Below are 24,156 nucleotides of genomic sequence, written 5' to 3' on the forward strand. Positions count from 1 at the left end.
AGGAAATTGGCTAGTGAGCCGGAAAGCTGGAGGTGCGAGAGTTTGAGCGAGGGGAATAGGGTGGGGTTTGGTGGCAGGGAAGACTGATTCCGGGCAGAGAGGACGGGCGGTGTAAAGAGAGGTGTGGTGGAGAGTTTCGTGTGTGCTTGTGTGCGTACTGAGGAAGGAACGATGGGTTGCTAGGGGTGAGAAAGGGAGCGGAAGGAACGGTCGGTCGATGTACCCTTTCCCGTATGGGCTCCGTTCAGAGCATTTGCACTTGTTTAGGGCCCTTCTCTTCCCTATTCTCCCCATATACATTTCCTTTGATAAAACATCATTTACGGGCGAATGAGTGGGACATATGGAGTAATGAATACTCCCCAAATACTTTAAGATTCGTGATTTTCCTGTATCACCAGTGAAGTATCTCATTACATTGGATTCATTGAATTCCTGGTGTTCTTCCAATTTAAGGCCAATTTAATTCGGTTCATACTAATTATGCATTTGTATTGATTTTTATAAAGTGACAGTTCTTTATATTCTACTGGTGTGGCGATCTCTTTTCATTAGTTATTATCATGCCGTAACACACTCTTTTATGTGCCTTGTTATTTCAAATTATAATTTCAATGTGAGTGGTCAGCCTAAAAAAGTGTCATCTTCGTCCTATCACCTATTTTCTACTGTAAATAAATCATGTGACCGTGTAGTTTGCCCTTGACGTGGGAAAAATTGGGAAATGTGACACACTATGAGGGACTACGATGCTTGATTTACGATTATCCTTCCAGCAAAAAATTGCCAAAAAGAATGTAAGGTTAATAAAAACCTCTGATTGTTTTGTATCTAAAGTTTTGCATTACTTTGTGCAATCTAAAATGAGAATATAATATAGACGTTCATTGTTTTAAAAAAAAATTAGCATACGCACGAGTATACGCTCGTTTATTATACATACGATGGTACGATTTAGTCAAACTTTTTCCATTGTACCGTTTTTAAACACGGTAACCTAATCCATTAATTTTATAATTATTAAGTGTTTACGCTGCTCAAACAAACCTTGGTATTTAATATGAAATCTTCGAGAATTAGCCTTCAATTAATTTCATAATTTTCATCCGTCACTCTTTTTGATCTCCGATAGTGGATAAATTGAATTTTATCATTTCAAAAGCTTTGAACAAGACTAATATTTTTTATAATTGTGTGACGCTTAAAATCCATATTCTTCCCCAAAAATGCGTACTTATAAAACGGCTATTGATCCATAACTTAGTAAATTTTTAATAAAACCGCGGAAAACTCTGAGATACCGGGTACAGTTAGTTTTAGAAAGTATATTTTTTATAAAATCTTCATCTAAAAAGAATCACATCACATTTTAAAAAGGAACACCATCTTTTCACCAAAAACGCTGCACTTTGCATGTTTGAGATCACTGGTCTAAGGTCGTTGCGTTTTTTAATTAATTAAAGAGAGAAATTTAACCGGAGTGGTACTCTTTTATCTGAAGATGGTGTACGTACAAGTATACTTAAAAAGTGACTGAGTGAGAGTCATTAGTTCTCTTACATGATCCGACTGGTCTCCCATTAATTGTTGTGGCGAGGGTTATATTACGCCAGGGCTTACACGAAATAGAAATGCGAAAACTTCTGTAGAATTTACTCACCCCGTAAAGGTTTTGATCGTTTGTTATGCTGGATGTGTTTGTTTGTGAAGATAGTAAAGTAGTAGTTAAGAGGGTGTTTGAAAAAAATCATTTTATCGGAACACCAACGAGATGTCTCGTGAAAAGTCATCGGTGGAGTGATGGGTGCAAGAAGTTGCGGCGAAGGAGGAGGGATTGGGCTAAGGGGGGAGTTTCCATAGGGGCCAGTAAAAGTAAGCTGATGGGTGCGAACGCCTTGGTGGTCGGAAGGAGTATCGCCCCCACCCATACTCCCCAATACCGTCCTAATACTCATCCACGGTGGTCGACGAACCTTAGATTCCCTCACTGGGAGACGGGAAAAAAATAAAAGGACACCCAGGAGACCCGCGTCCTTACCTCCACGATTTTTTCTCTAATTTGGCGGGAGTTTTGATGAAAGAAAAACAAACCGTCGCTTTGGGATAAAAAATAATGCATATGCATTAGAGAAACCATTTCAACGATCTCTCCCTCTGAACTTAAACTTAAGAACAAAGACGTCATTAATAATATCGTTGCACAGAGAAGACTATGAGCCCGGAAAAAACCGTGCACCATACATAACAGTTGAAAATTTAAATTCAATACAGTTGAAAATTTAAAAAAATGCCTAAAACTATAAATAAATCAACTCAAAATCTTTTTCTCCATAATATTCACCTTAACGTCTCATTTGTATTATTCTAGAACTTATGTTTTGGGGCATAATTTTTCACAATATACATAAAATATTTTATGTTTTAATCGTATCGTAATCTTAATTACGATTTACGATATTTTTTTATCATCATTCAAGTACTCGTAATAAAGGGATATTGGGCCTCTGATGATGTAATTTCATTGGATTATTTCTTGATATTTCATTTTTCTAAGTCGACAATGTGTATAGCCAAATGCTTCCAGCGTTCCTTAGTCCTTATTTAATTACAGTCAACTGAAAGTAGCTCTTTAGACAGATTTATTCACCTTTCTTTATGCATTCCAGTTTCCGAGATTAGCGGTATCCCTTTATATCTCTTTAGTTCCTCAGGCCATACGCCCTTGACGAATAAACAGGGAGTGAGTTAGAGAGGCAAGCTGACAAACTCAAACCGATAACACTTTAAGACTCATACCCCCCACGACTCCGTTCAGAGAATTATGCCGCATGTGTGGTGCAAGTTTTTGTGAAATACAAAGCTCCTCAAAATATCCTCCTCAACGGCGAGGCGGTCGTTGAAATAGGAGGAGGTGGAAGAGGGGGAGTGAATATAGCCGGAGCGTAAAGGGTCACGAGAAGAGAGGCACAAGGGGCGGACCCTTCGCGGGGCGGAAATTAAAACGGCACTAAGCGGCGCCGAGGGTGTGGGCGAGGGATGGAGGGGCGAAAAAAACCGCTTATGGTTGGGAGAGGGGTGGGGTAACTCACTTGTCCAGGCTTCGAACTTGCACCTCCGAGTCAGCTGAGTGTCTCGGGGAGTAGAAGAATAGGGATGGGGTAGAGGGAGGGAGAGATTGATGGAGGAAGTGAGAAATAGAGGGGGAGCAAGAGGGAGAAAGGGAGGAAGAGAGAGGGAGATGGAGAAGGATAGAGAAAAAGGGATAGAGGGATAGAGAGAGAGGGATAGAGAGAGAGGGTTTCTCTCTCCAAACATCTCTTCGCCCATGTCCACGGGACCCCCCGTCATCCTCATACCACCTTCTCCACGCCTGCCTCCTCATAGCACTAACCCCCTCGCCCCGCACCACCCCACCGTTTGCCGCCCGTTGCACCACCACCGCGGGAGGGGTGTCAAATGGGGTGGGGGATGAGTAGAAGGGGGCAGATGGGAGGGGGACGAGGGCGAGGGGGGTTGGAGGAGAGTCTTGAGTCAACGGCGGGCGGAGAGGAGAGGCGTCGTCGCCCTCCCTTGTATCATCTTGATGACTCATCTTCCGCCGCCCCAAAAACTCACCTTCGACCCCAAACCCTCGTATTAATGGGTGGTACACGGCGCGCGGCGGTGGTCTCGAGGCACTACCGAGGTTAAGGAGGAGGAGAGGGAATGGAGGGGGCTCCGGGAGGGGTATTTTTTCCGCTCCCGGGGGCGGAGGGGGATGGAGGGAGAATACGGCGGAGCTGTGGAGCTTATTCGGGTCATGAGCGGTGGAGCTGGTCTCCTCACCCCCAACTCCGGCCACCCCATCCCGCCCCCTTACACTCAGCCACCCTCTCCTCTCTCGACTCCCGACATAACTTTGGACTGCATCGGTGGCCCGGCGGTTTGGCATAACTAGTCCACGGCATTGAGGTCGCGTTGTAAGGATATAGGTTAGAGGGAATTTTGTAACCGTGGCGACCCGGGTCCTCAGTCATCGCCGCCCGACTCCTGCCAGCCGCCTCTCTCCACCGCCCTACACCCTCTCTCCCCGCCACCGACGCGCTCTACATCTCCCACTTTGTTCTTTCCCTCCCCATCATTACATGAGGTCGCACACAATAATTAGCAGGTTTGAATGGGTTAAGCTGCAATCAAGTACATATTGTTTTATGTTCCTTTATCATAAAACTATTGGATGTTGAATTTTAAGAAACGGGACGAGTTAGTCGCGAGTATTTTCACTCCTTTGTGAGATGTACTAAGAATAACAATTCTTCTAGTATAAATTTCCGTGAATTATATTGTTCGGTAACTCATACTGCAATATATATAAGGTGTTTATCTACAAATGCGAACACGGTTTGAATATTTGAAGCATGTTTTTCAAATATTTGATATCCCACTACTAAGAAGCATTTTTTTTTAATTTTATAATATATGTAAGATAGTACGACCTTTACTTTTCTCCCAAACCAATATCCTATTAATTTTATGCTATCCCATTTTCATTCGTTTAGTTAAAAAAATTTTATAAAATTTTTCACAAAAATAAAGTAATTCACGAGGCTATACTATATTAGGCTAAGTCCACAAGGAGTAGGTCAATAAAAGCCACGATAAGACGCTGCGAAGCCTGACTCTTCTCCGCAGCCTCGGATTAAAAATTTGCGTAAAAAGATGCTCCCCCAAAGGAAATATAGTCCCTCGGTGGATGTCGGAAGATTTAATGCCCAGAAATAAGAAGAAGGGGTTATTTAGGGGTTAACCGAAGCTTCGCTAAGATACAGGAGAGCAAAGGGGAAATAAATGACGGTCGTTTTTATCGCCTCGCCTCGGAATAAAAATTCGATCCGGATCCTAATAAATGGCGATAAAATTCGATCTCACGGATCGAAAGAAGGGAGGGGTGGGACTCATGGGTGGTTAGGGGTTAAGGGGGTTGTCGGGTCGGGAATAGAAATAGGAGATGGGAGTGAAGGAAAAGTAAGAAATGGGAGAGGGAAACGTATGTGGCATCCAGGGCAAGAGGAAAAGCTCAAGGGCGGGAAAAGCTGTCCAGGGCTCCCTTCAATATTTGATAGCAGAAGTACTCGAAAGCCAACTGGCAAAAATATGCTTGAAGATGTTCGGGAAATACAACGACAAAATATTCTCTTCATGAAATCCGTGCGAACGCCTACCATCAAAGTTCTAAGGCTTAAAAAGTTTGCATGCCATGAAATAACTTTATCCCGAACCAGGTTTTGTGCTCCAGGTCACCGACCAGGTTCAAATATTTTCAGGCCTCAGTTCACGCAGGAGGTTAATGAAAAAGTACTAAAACTCAGGTCAATCTCAAGTTAGTCTGTGGTTTCTAACAGTTTTCTGGTAAAAGGTTGGTTTCGTTCGGACTCGGTAGTCCGTTTTTAAACGCAAATTTCAATGGAGTATTTTTTGCTTTATGTTTATATCCATATTAAGTCATTGTGTTTTATTAAATTTCACTGTTAAAAAAGAACCCTGAAAAAATTTAGCAAATAATAAGTCTGGAAAAGTCAAAGATAATGAGTCGAAATATAAATGTCTATTGACTATTCCTAAGATAAGTATTTCATTATCGAGATATTGTCATTGTGAATGTTCTCCAGAAACCTTCTGCGGGCTCTTAAAAGTGAGAGTTAATTTGGATGCACATACTTCAGTGTAAGTTGTCAAATGAAATGAATCACGCGGACGGAAACATGGAGTGAACTTTGAGCAAATTTGTGGAGAGAGTAAGGGAGTAAGAGTCCTGGAATGACATGGCTTCTGATTGCGCAATATTTCTGCAACCTATGGAAATTTGAATTAGCAACCACTTGATTTACCAGTGGTTATGCCGGTAGAGAAGTTTACTCGGTGACAGAGTGGTAGTTTTTGCAACCATTACCGCCTCCTGGACCCCTTGCCCGATAAGTCATCTCCGGGATGTGAAAGCCCGTCTCCCGCGCATTACGAGGAAGTTGCGTGCGCAGTGTTACCCGCCGACACAGAAAGGGATGGCAAATTGTCCAGCTCGCCCGACATTTGGGTGCACGACAGTGGCCATGACGCCGGGCAACCCCGGCGAGCTTTCCCTTTTCCCTTCCCCCGGCCCGTCTTCCTTACCCACCCGGCCCGCGGACGCGAATGGCCTCACCCGTTGACCGCCTGGAAAGCGATGCGATGCAACGGAAGGGGGGCGGCAAGAGGGGGACTTCTCTCGAGGGACGGGGAGGCGACGCGGAGTGCGGGAGAGAAGGGAGAGGTGGACGGATACGTGAAAAAGGAGGAACGGGGATGGGTTAATAATGGCTAAGGGGTGTCCGCTGTAGGAAGAAAAGAGGTGAGCGAAACGAGTGAAGAGCCTAGTGAAGGGAAGAAGGAGGGATGCACGTACCTGGAACGGGCTAAGATCAATTATAGAGAAAGAAAATGAAAGATGAGGGTGGTCGAGTAGTCCCCAAGATACATGTACGTAGAATAGGTGATCTTGAATAAAATTATCTTGTTATCCGTTTCCACTGAAAATTCTTCATTGCACTACCTATCCTAAGGTTTCATGTCATAGCATAACAGTGTCATCTGTTGGTGTCACATGACGATGACATTGTTGGAACAACCCATTGACATGCATAGCCCATTTGCACAACCCATTGGAAACTGGGTTGCGCATTACCCCATAAGATATGTTAGTAGAAGTAGGTACTACGTCAACTTTACCCAATATTTTAAATTACCACAAGTGAACGAAAAACACTGACGATCCTATCACGTTGATGCTTAGTTATAGTTTTCTTTTTTGTATCAGGATGTGCTCTCCAGAATGCGAGGACGTTAGGCTCCTGTACAAGCCGGAAATTGCCCAATCAGACTATTAAAATTATATTTGCTGTTGAGAAACCAGGAAATTGAACGCAGATAGAAATAGTAAAATTCAATAACAGCAAAAAGAATAGCGGAGTGTGGTGTTCAGGTTATGCTATAGTATAGAAATGTGGTATATGTGTGACATCTAACGGACGGAAAACCGGGATGTACGTAGATTTTACAAGCAAGAATCCTTAATGAGACGGTCCACTCTGGCATATTTACTTCTGTGCGCAAAGATTTAACAAGAATTGTCTTAGCTAAAATACTGTGAATTCGGCTTATAATTATTGACACCTTTGGGTTACCAAACATTACCCCTCGAAATACCTGCCGTTTTAACGTTCATAAACTTTTGACCCCTTTGGATTTTACGATACAATCAGTCGCTTCAAATACTGAGACTAGTATTGTCATTAGCGGTGGTTTTGCCAGTTTTTCCTTCTGGCTTAAAAAATTATTCTTTAAAGATGTTTGATATGCCATCCATTTAACAGACAGAGACCTAGTGAAACAATGAAGTGGCTCTCCAAGGATCCTTGGAGGGAAAATGGGGGACTGAGCTGGGTCACCGTGGAGTAAACTATGCCGTCGTTTACATGTTTGAGTTCATTTATTCCCCGCCATGAAATGAAAGAAAGAACGACCGGAGAAATAAATAGGCCAAAGTGAGTGGAATGGGGTTTTGTGGGCACGTAACCAAAAATTCAAAGGGGGAGAAATGAGTCTAAAATGGAAGATAAAAATGCAATTGTCCATCCAAGCGAATAACTGCTAACAGAATCTTAATTCCTTATTAACCCGTGATGAGACAGCAATTACTTTAACAGCATTTACTCTTGGTCTATATACAGTACTTTTCCACTGTGAGCGATCTAAAAGCTCCGTCGCGATCAAGTTTACTCCAATGTGGCAAGAATTATTGCTTAGTCTCAAGTCAGGATGTTCTCTTTTAGTTTAAGTTCGGTGGTTTTAGTTACGGAGAGGGGTTCGTTAAGTTGAAATTTCGCCCTATTTTTTTGCTGTAAAGAAATAAATAAAGGGTCGGTGAATGTCAAAATTGGAACGCCTGTTTTCATCCTTAGTTTCCAAGTTTCCTGTATGCGTGACATACACCCACAACAAACGCGCGAGCCGGATAAGTGAGCCGCCACATCAACAACTATATGCAACTTTTTTTTAAGAAAGCGAAAGGGTGAACATTCTTAAGTTTATTGGTGCGAGCTTAATGAATGGCACAAGAAAGGAAACGTGAAAATGAATATTTTGTGAGAAGAATAAAAGGATGAAGGAAGGAGATGAGTCCGACTGCATGAAGGGCGTTCGAAGATCGGTACAGGGGAAAGGAGGGGAGCGAGTTTTTGGGGCGATAGGAAGGGGTGAGAAAAGTACGGAGGGAGGGGAGGATGTTGAGGAAAGGGTTTGGTGAAAGGATTTCGGAGGGAAAGGGTGTCGAGGAGAGAGAGAGAGAGAGTACGAGGAGGAGGGAAGTTATGGAAGGGATCCATGGAGGGGAACGAGGATAAAGGGTTAGCGCGGGAACGTTGGTTGGGATGAACTGCGGGGAAAGTGGTGAGAGGAGTTGAGGTGGGAAGGGATTGCGGAAATAATGGCGGGAAGAAAAGAGGGAAGAGGCGTGAAGAGGACTAAGGATAACGTTTTACGAGTCCGTAATTATAAAACCACAAAGCAGCATTAGCAAATGGGTTCTTAAAGTGCCACGCGCGGCGAAATAAAAACGCACCATTAACTTGCTCCGAAAAATTCAACTGACAACGCTACATCCACGTCCGAAGCAGGAACTTAACCCTTTCCTTTTTCTCCATCTTTCTTTCTCGCAACTTTTGATAAAAACGGGAAGAATATCAACCACCGACAAGCGACGCCTGCATCATATTTTCCTAGCATCCCCACCAAATACAACATTTATAAAATATGCATCACATCTGCGAGGTTATATTTCTAACCACGAATCCCCATCCCATTAAGCCGTTATAATAGTTATCTCCACCCTCGTAAAGAGTCGACACCTACCTGATGCACGCCAATGGCTCACCTACTCGATTGTAACAATCGTATCGAATCGAATAGTGACGCATTTTCGTTCCACCCCGAATTCCGCTCGATCTACCTCGATATCCAGTTGCACAATTTATGTATTGCCAACGGGAGAACTGAATGGGAATGGACGTTTTCGGAAAGGAGGACATCGGCAGCGGCAGCGGTGGTGGCGGAAAGGGATGACGGGAAGGGAAAGGCGAGAGCGCCGGGCGGGGAACGAGGGGATAGCGGAGTGGGGAACGGGGACCGAAACTTCGGTGGGATGGGATGGGTGATGTACAATGGCTGGAAGTTGAGAAGGTTAGAGGCGGTGGGGAAGAGAGGATGGTTTGGGTGAGAGATAGGAAAGGAACGGACGGGGAGGGGGTAAAGGGAGGAGAGGGGGCGAGATGGAATGGCGCTCGCTGGGAGTGGGGCCAGAAACCGCTGCCGCCCCTGACTTCCAAAGAGGCAGTGCTGGCTGTGGGATCGCCCTCCTCCGCATCCACCGCCGCCTCTCCCGCCGCCGCCACCTGCCCCCGACACCACTCTCCCCGCCGCCCACACCTCCTCCTCCAACCACCCTCCCCACACCACCACTCTCGGGAAACACACACCCTCCCACTCCAAGCCTCTTCCCCCCCTCCCTCCCGAGAGGGGTGGGCAGCGGGGAGTGGAATGGGAGGGAGGGGTTAAACTTCGTCTTGGCCGGATATTGATTGGTTGAAAGCGGAGCTGGCCCAGTGGCGGGAGGGGAGAATTCTAGTGGGGCAGAGGGGGGAGAAGGGAGGCTGCGGGGACTCTGGAGGAAGGGTGGGTAGGACGAGAGAGTGAAGGGGGAGGGAGAGAAGTAAGACGGGGGTGTGGAACGGTGCAGGCGAAGGCTGTAGTAGCGGAGGTGTGTATAGTACTACAAGCGCGGTAGCCTGTCAGTGAGGTGGGAGGGGGAGCGGGCGGGGGGTGGGGGTTGAAGAGAGGGCGCGGGAGGAGAGGGTTGGCAGAGGAGTGCTTTAGGGGTTTTTTGGAAGGGTGAGCACGGTGAATGCGTAAGCGTAAAGTGCGAGTGTAGTGGGTGGTGGAGGTTGTATGTGCAATAGTAAGGCCACCCACGAGTGACGAGAGGGAACTGAGGCGAGAGAGGGTTCGGTGCGGTAGGAATAGTCCCAGCGGGACTCGCAACCGTGCATTGTCTGCCAGTTTCAGGCCTCTGCCAAAATTTAACAGCTCATTTAATCCCGAAAATCATCGCCTGCGCTTCTCTGCGTTTACTTTCGTCATTACCTCGCCCGATGTGGTGAGGACCACTCCCATTGCACCTATAAAAATCAATACTATTTGAAAATGCGATCAAATCTTTGATGATCACGCCGGATTCGCATTAGTCCAGGATTTTATTATCTCGAGTAACGCTTTACTTAACAAAAGGAACTATGCAGTTCAAACTTGGATATTTTATTGACGGAATACATGTGAAATGAATTCTTGGGAGCTTAATTCTGCGTGACCATAAGTAATAACATTTATTTTAACCAATTAAATTTTCGTATAGTTCAGATGAATTATTTCGGCGGAACTACATGTGAAAAAGGCTTTCCACGCCAACACAATTTCAACTTCACTCTTCCCAGTGGAACTGGCAATGAGCTTGTGATTGATGGCTAAGGCCTTGAGTAAAGCATTTAGAGATCCATGTTTCCGAAACTTGGTCTCGGTGCAGTAGGATGTCGTAAGGTGTTATATGAGAAAATTGGTTGAGCGAGAGGGAGAGAGAGGAAGGGTGGGATGGGTAATTTTGAGCGTGATGCGATTGACGATGACCACCCTGAGCATGACCTCCCGTTCGAAGTAATCCAGACTGGAGTCCGCGTGCGTCAGAGGGCTCCGTCAGCAGTGCGTCAGAATAAAATACAAACACCTCTGCCTCCTAGTCCTCTCCCTCCGACCGACCCCTCCACCGTCCCTTCACTCTCTCCCTTTCAATGGAAAATAAGGAACGGGAGGGGAGGAGGAACAGACGCGGCTGTCACAACGTTCAGGAGGTTTGGTGTTTATTTTTATCCATTTTCAATCCCGAGAGACGCGGCAGCACGGGGAATGGCTCAGTCCTTCGTGGTCGGCGTGGTTGAGGGGGGTGAGTTGGCACCCAAATTCACACGCCACCTTCCTCTTATCTCGCATTTCTTGTGGCATAGCACCTACGCGGTAGTTAGGGGAAGTGATAAGAGGCTGATCTACGCCATTGGGTATATGGGACTAATTTGGTTTGAGGTGGGATTTTAGGGAGGGAGGAACAGAGGAAATAAATCCATATCCTGATTAGTATCACTCTGAACAAAAGCTAAACAGAGGTCTCAGTTTAACCCTTCATCCGAGTGATTGAGCACAGTGAATGAAGTGCTCCTCATATGACCCCAGAGAACCATGCACAGGGCTCCTTGAACGGTTTTCCTAAATTAATACTTCGTGATGTCATTCCATTTGTGATTGGTTGATAACTCCGAGTAAATATTTTTTAATTTCACTTAGCATCAACCTATTTAAATTACTCATCATGTTTTATCACTGCGAAATAAAATAGAATTATTTTCCATATTCAGTCCCTTATCTAGAATTCACCGTTGACGACGGGAGAGTTCGAGAGTACTGAGTAGGGGACGACCTCCCGCGCTCCCAAGACTTGCCCGCCGATCCATACGATGCTGAAGCACTAATGCAAGAAGGCGTGTCGTAACACACCTTCGATGAAATGGTATGGATGAAAATGAAATGAAAATACTTACCCCATAAACTTAACTCTCCAAAATTTTAGAAAATTACAACCTATGCGGTTATTAATCACTTTCATTCTCCCTCGCGCACGGCTTACGAAAAAAATACACCAAGTGATAAGTTTAGCGAGATTTTAAAAGTTACACTCGTAATTTTGAAATAATTACACTCAAAAATGAAATAAATACACACGCGCATAAACTCAAATGTTTGCTTTGATAGGTGATGGTATTACTATGTTTATGTGAGCTATTTATTGAAAAATCTGTATGTTACAGAGAATATATTATTTCTTACATACCTCGTAATGACTGTTATTGTCTATGTAGTACCGATTACTATGATATAAATCTCAGGTTAGCATGCCATAGCGTATACACATAACATTTATGCCAATTTGCGTCTTCTTATGCCATAGGTTGCATGTTAGTCTTCACAATCCAACAAAGAGACATAATGGCTTGGATGACTGTTCTTTCAATTTTAAATAGCTTTTAATGCTTCTAGTAATTCAATATATTCAGAATGGAACAGAAGGGTTAAAACAGTGGTTCATTGCTCCTTTGTGCACACTTTAGATGGCACAAAAGAAATAACCACTATGTACAAGGCTTATATTTAGTGTCGCCATTCCAAATTAGGCATTTCATTACTATTTTGTTATGAAAATGTTCCTCGTTATTTGATTATTTACTACATTAAATGAGCATAAGTGCTTATGTTATGGAATTCTTACTTGTACCCATGAATGAAAGTAGGTAAAATGTTTGGGGTAAAAGCTCGTCACCTACAATTAGAAAGTTGCTCAAAAATATTGTCAAATAACCGCATTAAAAAGTGTGTTCATCCACTTAAGAATTAGTGTAATCATTAAATTTAATGATAAATAAAGACATAAAAGTATGATCTTGAGTAATAAATAATGACACGATACTAAATTCTCAGTACTTTTATTTAGGATTTTTCCTATTTTTTTCAAAATCCATCCCATAGTTACTAATCAAGTTAATCTTAAAATAATAGCGACAGATATTAGTATATTCAACCGGTGATAAAAAATAATTAATTTTAGACCAATATATACCTCACACAATCACTTTATGAATGAAACCTAACAAAAATTGTTAGTTGATTAAATTCCTGTACCAATAAGTAACAGAGTTAAGCTTTCTCGATTGCTAAGGCCATTAACACCTTCCTGTACATTCGGAAGCAATCACTTAAAAGTTGAAGAAAGACTAATAGTAGCTCAAAAAATATGATGAAACAGAATGATGGTATTATGTCACAAATTTTACTTAAAATATATGAAAAGATTTTTTATCTATGAAGAGTAATTCCCAAGTTATTCAGGTTAAACATTATGACTTAATGCTATTTTCCAACCAAAATGAAATTTATTGCCAATATTTAACGGACATTTATTTTATCACTCGGAGATATATTCAGTTTCCCAGATTCTCAAGTAAAATTTGCTATATTTTAACTACCTGAATCATAATTAGATTGCTGATCAGCTGTAAATTTCTTTTAATCTGGTGCATTCAAAATTTACTCTAAATGATGGTAAAGAATTGGAGTTCATTTGTATCAACTCTTCCTCAACCATTATATTTCATAGAATGTTTCATGAAATACTCTTACGCTACTAATTATATCCAGCTTTTGCATTACCTTCTTACGTTAAAAGCATTTAACTAATTCACTTCATTTACAAAGTACGTATGTCTTCCGCGCTCAAGCATTTTAATTTCATTGACGAATTCAAAGTATCTTAAATTCTTAATATATTACTACCTCACAGCACTATGTCCTATAAATTAATAGTTCAACAACATCACTATTCTTTCGATTGCTAGATTGCTATCTCAAAGCAAACCAAAATCAGGAACTCCTATTTACTACTAATTAATTTGAATTTAGTTCCTCTAGGAGAAATTTTATCGAGGCCAAAACTACATGAATGAGAAACAAAATAGCTGCAATGAAATTGACTACAAAGGTATTTGTAGACGTTCCTCTTCAGTGAGGTCACAAATTTATGGTACACCTGCATTGAAATATCGGTATATTCATCAGAGAAAACTTCGAGATCAAACTGTACAAATATGGCATTCCACCAGTGTTTAAAAGTTATCTGTTTCGTGAATGAGTAGAGTCAAATTTTGGAAAAAAATAATGATCATAAGTCACCAGAATTATGCCGTATAACAGAATTTCAAATCGAAATCTTTCGCTCCATATACTTTTTTGTATTTCCGTTGCTTTGCCCTGAGTTACAATATTTCATTCGACAGTCAATTGTGAAAGTTTTCGGAAATTGAATCCGTTCATATGCATAAATGTTTCATGTAACATCGTTCGTTTCTTCACAAACGAAAAAAATACCGAGTAATATGCTTGGTTTATTTTTTTTTAATTTAAGACAAATTTCATTCATCTCCAAAGTAAGATCAGAACGAAAGCATGTATCCGTTCACTTAGCGACCCTGGTATGAACGATTATATTCATTTCATTGTATTATAACAGAAAAAACTGATCACACTTTCAATACAGGGAATAGTATAATCCGTTTTTTTTTGTACTGAGAAAACTATTTTGGATGTGAGTATTCGTTAGGAGGGGGTGTTAGCTGAGGGGGAGCAGTATTCGGCCACTCACCGGAGAGTTCTCGGCTTAAACCCTGGGTCCGGGTGACTTTCTTATCAAATGCCAGAATCACTCTGGTCTCCCTAATCACACCGACGGAGCAATATTAGGCTGCTAGAATTTCGTGGAGAATGGCGGAACAGGGAAAGGAATCGGTTTCATACTCTTAAACGGGTGAGTTGAATGAGAAAAATGCTCTAAGGGCTATATCGAGATGAAATCTACTCCCAGCTTTAAAAAGGCAACTTATAGGTTGGTGTTTGATCACTGCGAGGTTTTCGTAAAGCGTAATCATTGCATAGTTGTACTGGAATAGCCGTAGATGGGAGTTCAGTTCAGTGCAGTGTGGGAGGGCGGACGGGTTTGGTGGAACTGAGCAAGATGGTTGTGGAGTGAGAGAGGAACATAGGAGATGGTGGTCTCGTGAGAAACCAATGTTTGTGTCGAGTGGATCGAGAAGTAGATAGAGAGATAAATCGAGGAGGTTCCCCTCCCTTCGCCAGCCGCCCACGCCCGAACTCTGCTCTTATGGCAGTGAGCTGTCCTGGCGAGACAAAGAGCAAGACGCAATCTTATGTGCGCTAACATAACTCAAACGGAAGGACGGCCTCTTATCGCTTCAAGACCAGGCATGGTTTAAATTGTGGGAATTCTTTGCGGTGCATTTTAAAAAATAGAAGAATTTATGAGTAAATCCAAATTTGAAAGATTTTAAACTGTCACGTTGACCAAATCATGTTGTGTCTGATAAAATTTATTTATAACGCGTTTATTGAAAAGATTATATTCGCTTTATGTTACTATATTTTTCTATATTACTATATTTTTCAGCAATCCGCAAAAGTTTTCATCCTTCTCTTATATCCATTTTGATGGCATACTCTGTCTACTTTTAAGAACACCTTCCATTTTTTTATTTTTTCGCGATACACGAATGAGCGTCCTTGATCAACTAGATCCAAGACAGTAATAAAATAGACGAAGTAAAACATACATCGCGTAAAGTACTCATTATACCTTTCCTGCAAAATGCCCTTATATTTTTTTTGAGCAGTAGTCTACTGGATTAGAGTAAGTTTTATTCTAATTCTATTACCGACTCCAGTATCCGATTGCTTCTCAGTATTTAGCACATCCACTTTTCCTGCCTTCTTCTAATTTATCCCAACAGCTTGCTCCCCTCCCCTACCATACCTAGAACTTCGTCATTTGTTTTCTTTTAATTTTTTACCCATTATTCTCCACGCCCACTTCTCAAAAGCCTCCAATCTAGGCTTATTGTCTTGCCTCAACGACCAATTTCCGAGCCATGTAAATTTCTCTCCATATTATCGCTTTCGCTTGTCTTTTCTTTACTTCTTTACGTAAGAAACCCATCATCAACTCTGCCTTTATTGTTCGAAGAATAGATGAGTTATAAAACTAGATATAAAAACTGTCAATAGAGGATATCTAAAGAATTGGACTGATTATTATTAGATTAAAAACTAATTACCTAGACTTTCAGAGCCACGGAAAAATGGCGATTGATTTCCCTCCGTGTTTTCTCTGTCATAATTATAACATATTGCACAAATATAACTAACAGTTTACCTCATTGACTGTATTTATAAAAACTTTTTTGGCATTACTTATTCTTACTATTACTTAATACTTTTCTATCACTTCTTACTCATTCTTATTATTGCTTAAAGTTATTAAAAACATAAAGTAAAATCTAGGGTGCCATAAAGTAGAGCTTTATCTCATTACCTGGTCGATGCTTACTTCTCGTGCTAGCATATTCGCTACTAGAGACCTCACTGTTTCAAACGTTTCGTTCTCTTTTTTCTTTCTATAAAACACTCCCAGCAGCAAATGGGTTGGAATAAATCACGTGAAAGATGATTACATTTTGGGACTGACATCTCTTGTGTGTTATTGCTGACTTAATTTGAGATCAAGAGTCGATTCAGTCATTTACTCGATGGTACTTGGATAGCTGTAACAGTTAAACGGGAAAGTGACAGAAGACAAATCCCGGAGAAAGATTTTTCTTAAAAAACTGAAGGAAAAAAGAATATTTGGTATTTGTGGGAATTTGGTAATGTAAGATATATGAATGGCGTATAACTTGAAGAGATCTAACGACTATCCCTATAAAAAATAGTGCCAGATGGAGATGTGTTGGTCTTTCACATAACAATGGAGTTGTTAACCAGATAGCAACCTTAATTTAACCATAACCAGCTAATAGTTGTGTTTTAAATTGGTATTTTATTCATTTTAAAGGTCAAACCTAGTGTTTAGAAATCAATCTATGCCATACTTTACTTGAGTGCCGAATATCATTTTGTAAACGCATAAATATGCATTGTGCGAATTGACTATATCCCTTAATCAATTAGTAAGTAGTCGAACACTCAATTCTATCCTCCCTCAAAATTAGCGCAGCCCCTTTCATCATCCCGTTGTTTTTAAATAACTAATTTTTAACAATATCGTGATATTACTTATCTTTTCAATACGTCTCTTGTGCAATCTCTTTCGCAATAAGCATCTACCATGTATGCATCTTTCTCGTCAACAAATCAATATATGCATTTATTGCAAATATTAAGTGTAAGGAGTACGTGGTAGTTCAGGGGTAGAGTATTCGATTCCCGGACAAGCCCCTCTGGGCACCCTCAGCTACATCCAAGCTGTCCGATTTTTCGGGTGCCAGATCTTTCTGGGAAGCCATAATCTCCACAGCTCCACTTCACTGATGTGTAAATTTCACTCGCCCTTAGTACTGGGTGAACTATACTATAACGGTTTAGAATTTTTTTTTAGAAGCTCTTTTTAACAAAAAAATAGTTAATTGGTCGCTTGTTTTGTAAAAAAAATAACCGGGAACAGTTTCTCTCCCTGTTAAAAGAAAAGGTAAGGGAAAAGGCACCCTGGTAGGAGGATTCCGGAAGGTCATTAAGGGTACCCATTCAAGCTTCGTTGGCACTACTTAGGGTCCAATGGTGGTGTCATTTGAGGGAAATTTTCACTTTTGAGAATAGGAAATAGCCTGCTGGTGCCTAGTTGGGACTGTAAGAGGGCTGAGGAATCGTAGCGATGCCGTTGCAGAAGGTCTTTGCAAGTAGATACTCGGCTCTGTTCTTGGTCGTCCGTCCTGACCTTCGGGACGAGTTAAGCGCAGATATTTCGCATCGCCAAATTTTCAGTGATAATGGCATGCATTGTCATCTTATCAATGCCAATGTGATGTACGTTTATGTGCACACTTAACTGACGGTCTGAATTCAGCACTTAACGTACAGGTTAGGAAAAAATTGTTACCGATACTTTTTATACAAACCCTGTATAATACTTAAATACACCTAGAATATTTACAATATCCAAAAATAGCTTCTAATTCGCCTTCTTTTTCTTATTTAGATGTAGAATAGTACAGGTAAATTGTATGATACGCATATAAACTTTATATTTGCTTATATCCTTCGAATTCTATATGAAAATCACAATGGAAGTCTTAGTTTTCAAATTATCTTTTTACAACTTTTACCTGGTAGAGCGCATTTATTGAACCTTGTTATCATTTAAGACACATGAGTACTCACTAAAGAGCCTCCCATAGTTATTTTTGGTTGTATATTATTTTTTGATAAAAATAATTCATTTAATTCTTACAAATTTACAAACTTTTATGAATAAGAATTGTTTTGTTAGATGATTTATAAATAATATCGAAAGTAATGAAATTCGTATGTTTCATAAAACAGCATCATAATTTTTCCAAGATCACGCAGTATAAAATGAGGGGATGAATTGCCAAGTAATTTAGTTTTAATGACTAATAAATTCAATATAGAAACTGAATCCTGTGAAAATGTATAACACTCCGTAGAAATTGATGAAACAAACTGGCCAAAACATTTTCAGAATATCATATCGGAATACAATATTCGAGAACAATGTTTGCAGGTACAAAATTTGCCAAAGGAAAATTCAATCAATATGAATTAATATTTTCCAAGATGAATTAACCTGATTGCAGTCTACGGAATTCAATTCAGGTCTCCATATTTGGATCCGAAAATGCGAAAAACCCAAAATCCGGAAGGATTAAGGTGTAAAATTGGTGTTTTAAATTTTAAACTGCCAAAGAAATAAGAATAGCTATGAGAAATGATTAATTTTTCCCGAAAATTTTAGGTAAATTAAGACTGTTTAGTGTTCAAAAGTGGTGAAACTGGAATTGAGTGTTCGTATTCGAACAATATTTTAAGAAGATGTTAAAATATTAATATTAAGTTATAATACTTAATAATAATATAATATTTGTTTACTGTTAACTTATTAACATTTTAATAGATTACTAAAAATACTGGTAAAACAAATATATTTACTTTAATGTGTTTATTTCACGAATTCTTTTACTGCGAACCGAAATCTATAAAATTCCAAAGTCTGGAAGGCATTCAGTCCCAAAGATTTCTGGTTATAAAAAATATCACCTTCCGTGGTGTGCTTCCTAAGACTGGTGAAAATATTTGTTTCTTTATTAATTACTTTTTATAGTTCATGCACTCACAACATAAAGTAAGTCAAATTATTCGCTCCTGTCAGCTGAGTGAAAAAATTCACGATAACTAAGGTATTGATATCCAGACCATTTGAGATCATGTTAATTCGATAATATATATTGAAATTAAAATTAAAAATCGCAATATTTTATTTTTATTTTTATGCTGATACTTTCATTAATTTATGAATATTAAGAATGAGTTTCTTTTGCTGTCGAGAGAATTTTTTAATAATGTCTTTAAGCCCACAAATACGTCACATGAAGCGGAAAATATGCGAAACATTTTTAATCGAATGCTAATTGCAATCAGCCCCGATTCCATCAAATGTCCGCCGAAGTGATCAAACTTACGGGAGTGAAATCGCAATACTCCTGGCAAAAGCAATGTCTACAAAAATTTTGCGTTGTTTCAACTGCTATCCAGCATACTTTCCCGAGTAGTAAACGTGTTCACTCCTTTTGTTTGTTGTTAAACTGCTTATCATTTTTAGAAAACCTCAGGTTCCTGGAAGTTTGATATTTGTATCTGAAATCAAAATATAGCAAGATCGTATCCTTAACGAAAAACGTCATCGTATAGCATGTGTATGTATATACCTTATTTAATACCTGAGTTGAGATGAAAAGTAGGTACAATCTTCATGACTGACTTCATACACCAATTTAAGAATAAATATTTATTTTTAAGATTTAACAAATAGTAACTCAGCTAAGATACAATTACCGTTCCCATTTTTCATTAATCTGGAACGTAATTAATAGCAAATTAACGCTTTATTACACTTTAATTATTTTTACACGGAGGGGAAATATTTTGATCAAAAATGGTGACAATGAAACTCCGACCCAAAAGTACAGTTATTCTTGTTCTTAATATTTATGACTCTCATTCCTAAATTTGACTTTCACTTCTCGGCCTTTCCTTCATTTGTCAATAACGATTTTTTGCTAAGATTATTCAGTGTTTGTGTATGTATTTACCACATTTTTGTGAAAGTATTGTCGCTTTCCTTAACCCACGTCCTCACTCCGTTCGAGTACGCTGTTCTTCTCACGATTATAGCTAACTGCATAGTGCTTGCGCTGGAGGAGCACCTTCCAAACGGCGACAAAACCATCCTGGCCCAAAAATTGGTAAGTGCAATATATCTCTTCTAATTGATTGATAGACAAGAGCGAGGGAGAATGAAAACATCTCCCTCTCTCTCGTCGTGCCTTTTCCCACCGCCGCTCAGTAATCGATATGGCGCCGCTGGGGTTCGCAACCGATCGATTGCTTTTGTTAAAAATATCATCTTTTTGGGCGCGATTCGAATGGAATCGTGAGATTTAGTTTCTTTCCTTTTATTTCCCTTTGCTTTTGAAGAACTAGTGTACTCTTTTCCTTGATTATAACTCTACAAAAAATAAAAAAATATTTCACAAGATATATGTACTATGCAAAAAAGGAATTGAATGCAAATTTTTTTAGTCAGAAGTACATAAAACACCTTTTCCTGGTTAACATTTGATACTGTTTTACTCAAATCAGTGTACTAAAATATGTATCATTAAACTTCCTAAATTTAGGTTTGACACTACGTCCTACTATTAATTATAATTCTACTTTTAATTATTTTCAGGAATACTTTTGTAATTCTCCAAAGATAAATTAATCTTATGACCTAAATTATAAATATTGATTGAATTAGTATTTTTTCCTGCTTAAATTAATACAATTTGAGCTAAACAATGACAAAAATCTAATGACTATTTCATTTTTCCTTAGGAAAAGACAGAGCCCTATTTTTTGGGCATATTTTGCGTAGAAGCCTCCCTGAAGATCCTAGCTCTGGGTTTTGTTCTTCATAGAGGCTCCTACCTGAGAAACATCTGGAACATGATGGATTTCGTCGTGGTTGTCACAGGGTGAGTACTGACTTTGATTCCTAAATGTATTTATAAATTATGAATAATCGACAGATATATTATGTTAATATTTTTTTTACTGAAATGATTTCTTAATAAGCAACTAATGTATTTATTCGAACGTGTGCATTATTTGATGATGGGTTATCGATCGATTAATTTCGGATTTATACAGTCTTAATCATTGATTGAATATAAACAAGTAATTTTTTGACAGTTAAGTTAAAATAATAATCTACAATGAAACATGGATTTATTCCATTACATAATAAAGAGCAATGTGTTGAAAATTTTATTTGCGATTTGTTATTATTCTCTTCTTCATAATCCATGTGCCTCTCAGTTACAAATAAACTTTATAAATTTTCAGGAAAATTAATTACAAGAGGTATTAACTTATATCTTCTTACGGTTAAGAATCTTTTTTCGTTGGCATGAGCATTTCCTCGGTGTTTACATTTAAATGAGCTAAGATTTTATGCTAGCATTTAGAACAATAAATACCCAAAGTTAAATTTAGTAGTAAGTGGTATTACTTGTATTACATTCCAATTATTTATTTTAATGGTGGTATTGATATCAATGCTGGTGTCCGATATATCCCAAAGATTGTGCTTGTTCCATCAAGTTAACTGTAAAACGATAATGCCTTTTATATCAGTCTTACCTCATCCACTGCCAAACAGTCATTTTTATCACATCGATCGGTATGTTCGATGATGATCGTTCTAAAGGTTACATAATGTATTTTTTTGTATTAAATATAAGCATAAAATCGACTTTGAATTGGTTATTTCGGTTCAATGCCCTAAGACGATCAATATTTTTGAAGTATCTGCATGTAGTATTTGCATGCAAAATACGAGATATAACTGAATAAAATAATTCAAAACACCCCAGGTATTTGGAAAACAATCTTTCCGTCAGTCAATCATTCGGCGCACGTGTACGGAGAGGCGCGCACACCTACATAAAAGTACATACGAGTCCGCTTTGAAGACTTCCCAGAGGAGGGAGTGTAACGAAAAAGTGAAAGTACTATTATCATCAGTGAGATTTATTATATTTGATAAATACCTTAGATCCATCCAAAAAATCGTCGAATAAGGAATTTAATGAAGTTCGAAGAAGATTTAAGAAAAATTGTTACGAGAAAAAAGAAAGCGTAATGCTGTTACTTAGACACTAGGATGACAGTCACGCGGGACGCTGGAAGAACAGAAGTGACCGCAGAATTTTTAGCAAAGGTAAAAAACACTCGAGTTCACTTGTGACTCCGACGGCATTATAAGGGGATCTCACGTTAGGTTAGTTCGGGTGAAGTAAGAGAGACAGACTGAACTAATAACTGACTTGAATAAATACATAGAATATATTCATTTCACGCCAATTCCGTGATTACAACAAAACCAAAACCATTAGGCACCCTAACAATTGAAACCATGTGTGGAAATGATCAGTTCCAATACGAAAGCTTCACATCCATTACTCTATTCTATGCTAATTTCTAAGCACGCTCCACGTTTTCGTGGCGGCTCGTAGATAAGAATATGAAAAGCGTAGCTATTAAATTGAAGAAATAGGTATCCGAATCTTAAATCGTAGTAGAGGCTGCCACGAGAATCGAGCATGTACGTATACAAGCATGTTGTATGTAAATATGAAAATTTGGAAATCACTGCTACACGAGATTAACTTAAAACGAGTAGATCCCGGGTTTTTGGCGAACCCATTCGCAGTCCTTTATAATATATAATCAGTTAGTGTTAGAGATACCATTACGTTCTTTATAGTTCTTTAATGATATATAGTGAGTTGAATGTAATATTTAAGAGAAAAGATTCCAAAGATTTTTTTAATGGATGAAGATTTAGATTTAACTGTAAAAAGCTTAACAATAAGTTCAGGGTTCTATTAAATGGAAAAAACCCTATATCTCACTACCAAAATAAATACGAACTGAAATCAGAAATGTGTTTTAATAATACTGTTTTTAATATTTTTTCTTGTCCTGTAAGGCGTAACAAATCGAGGGTAATTTGATATCGAAACTGTTCCCCCAAAGTCACGATTTTTGTAGTGAGTTTAAAACTATTCACCCGTTGCACGCTTTTTGTTTTGGATACAAATTATTTATTTTAAGATATCAAAGTAAACAGATGGACAAACATTGACATTGAAGTCTAATTAGTGTTGGAAAATGTAATATTATCGAAGCGGTTGTTTGCTAACCTTGGGTTCTCCAACCATGCGTTAGAACTTTAATAAAACTTTGAAAAAAACTTTTTTTAAACAAGAGATTTCTCCGTAAGTTTCATGGCTTGGTTTAAAACTGTACTTTTGGTTTAGCCACCTCCGTTATTTCGCTTTTTATTTCCATTATTCAATTTTAAAATTACTTAAAAAAGTAACTACATTTTGACAATATGAGCAATTATTGTGAGAAACTTACGAGCTGATATTATCAAAAACGTATACTTAAGTTTGGAAAACGAAACCTCCAATTATTTCAAACTAATCGTATCCTTAAAACTTTTATATCCGGAAATGTATGGGCTCCAATGATGGATGTTCGCAGATGGGAAATATTCATTTAAATAAATCGGCGAATTTTCTTCAGGCATCGCAAAAAGTATTATTATTAAGTGTCCTTACCAATATAGATTGAGAGTAATGGGTACATTTTACAACAAAATTCAACATATTCATGTTTCCAGTTTATCGAAATGCAGGAAGTAAAGTCATCATAAGTAATAACAACATTGCAACAGACATTAACAAATATATTCAAATCTAACTCAAAGCCCTCAGTAGCTCACTCTTCCAACTTAGATATTCATTTTCTCTCCCGCGAATTAATAGCTTTCAAGATCGTCGTTATCCATAAGAAAATTAAAAAATATCAGATATGGAAGAATGTGCACATAGGCCGCCAATAGTCAGTTGCCTCTCATGCGGCAACTGGCGAGCCCTAAAAACAATATTCACATATGTCGCTATTCTTTGCCACTATCCAATAATACGTTACCATTAAATAAACATGCATAATTTCAATCAATAAATTAATCTAGATCACTAAAATATCAACCCGAAGCATTTAACATAACTTAAGAGCGCTTGAGGATCCTTGATCAGCAAAAAGTATTCCATAATAATTACCAGGGCAGTACCAAGCGTGAATCTAGACTTCACTCCTCATTACTTTTAGACCATTTCTCTGACATTGAAAATGTAAAATCAGGATAAGATGTTTCTTTGACTGTTTACGGGAAACAATGAATTTGTCAGGAACAGAAATGTGAAATATGAAAAGGATCACCTAGAACACCATGGTAAACAA

The 24,156-nt window shown here is 39.1% G+C and overlaps 1 protein-coding gene across 1 annotated transcript in view; it reads left to right on the forward strand.

Annotated features, from left to right (window-relative positions):
• cac (calcium voltage-gated channel subunit cacophony) overlaps positions 1–24,156 on the forward strand; it is a 365,313-nt gene that overhangs the window by 223,795 nt on the left and 117,362 nt on the right. The window contains exons 4-5 of the mRNA XM_071591274.1: positions 19,936–20,042; positions 20,677–20,816. Of these exons, the coding sequence (XP_071447375.1) occupies positions 19,936–20,042; positions 20,677–20,816 (247 nt within the window). The remainder of the gene's footprint in view (positions 1–19,935; positions 20,043–20,676; positions 20,817–24,156) is intronic.

The sequence above is a fragment of the Hetaerina americana genome, unplaced genomic scaffold (genome assembly GCF_022747635.1).
Source record: "Hetaerina americana unplaced genomic scaffold, ioHetAmer1.1.p SCAF_1, whole genome shotgun sequence".
Classification (NCBI taxonomy): Eukaryota; Metazoa; Arthropoda; class Insecta; order Odonata; family Calopterygidae; genus Hetaerina; species Hetaerina americana.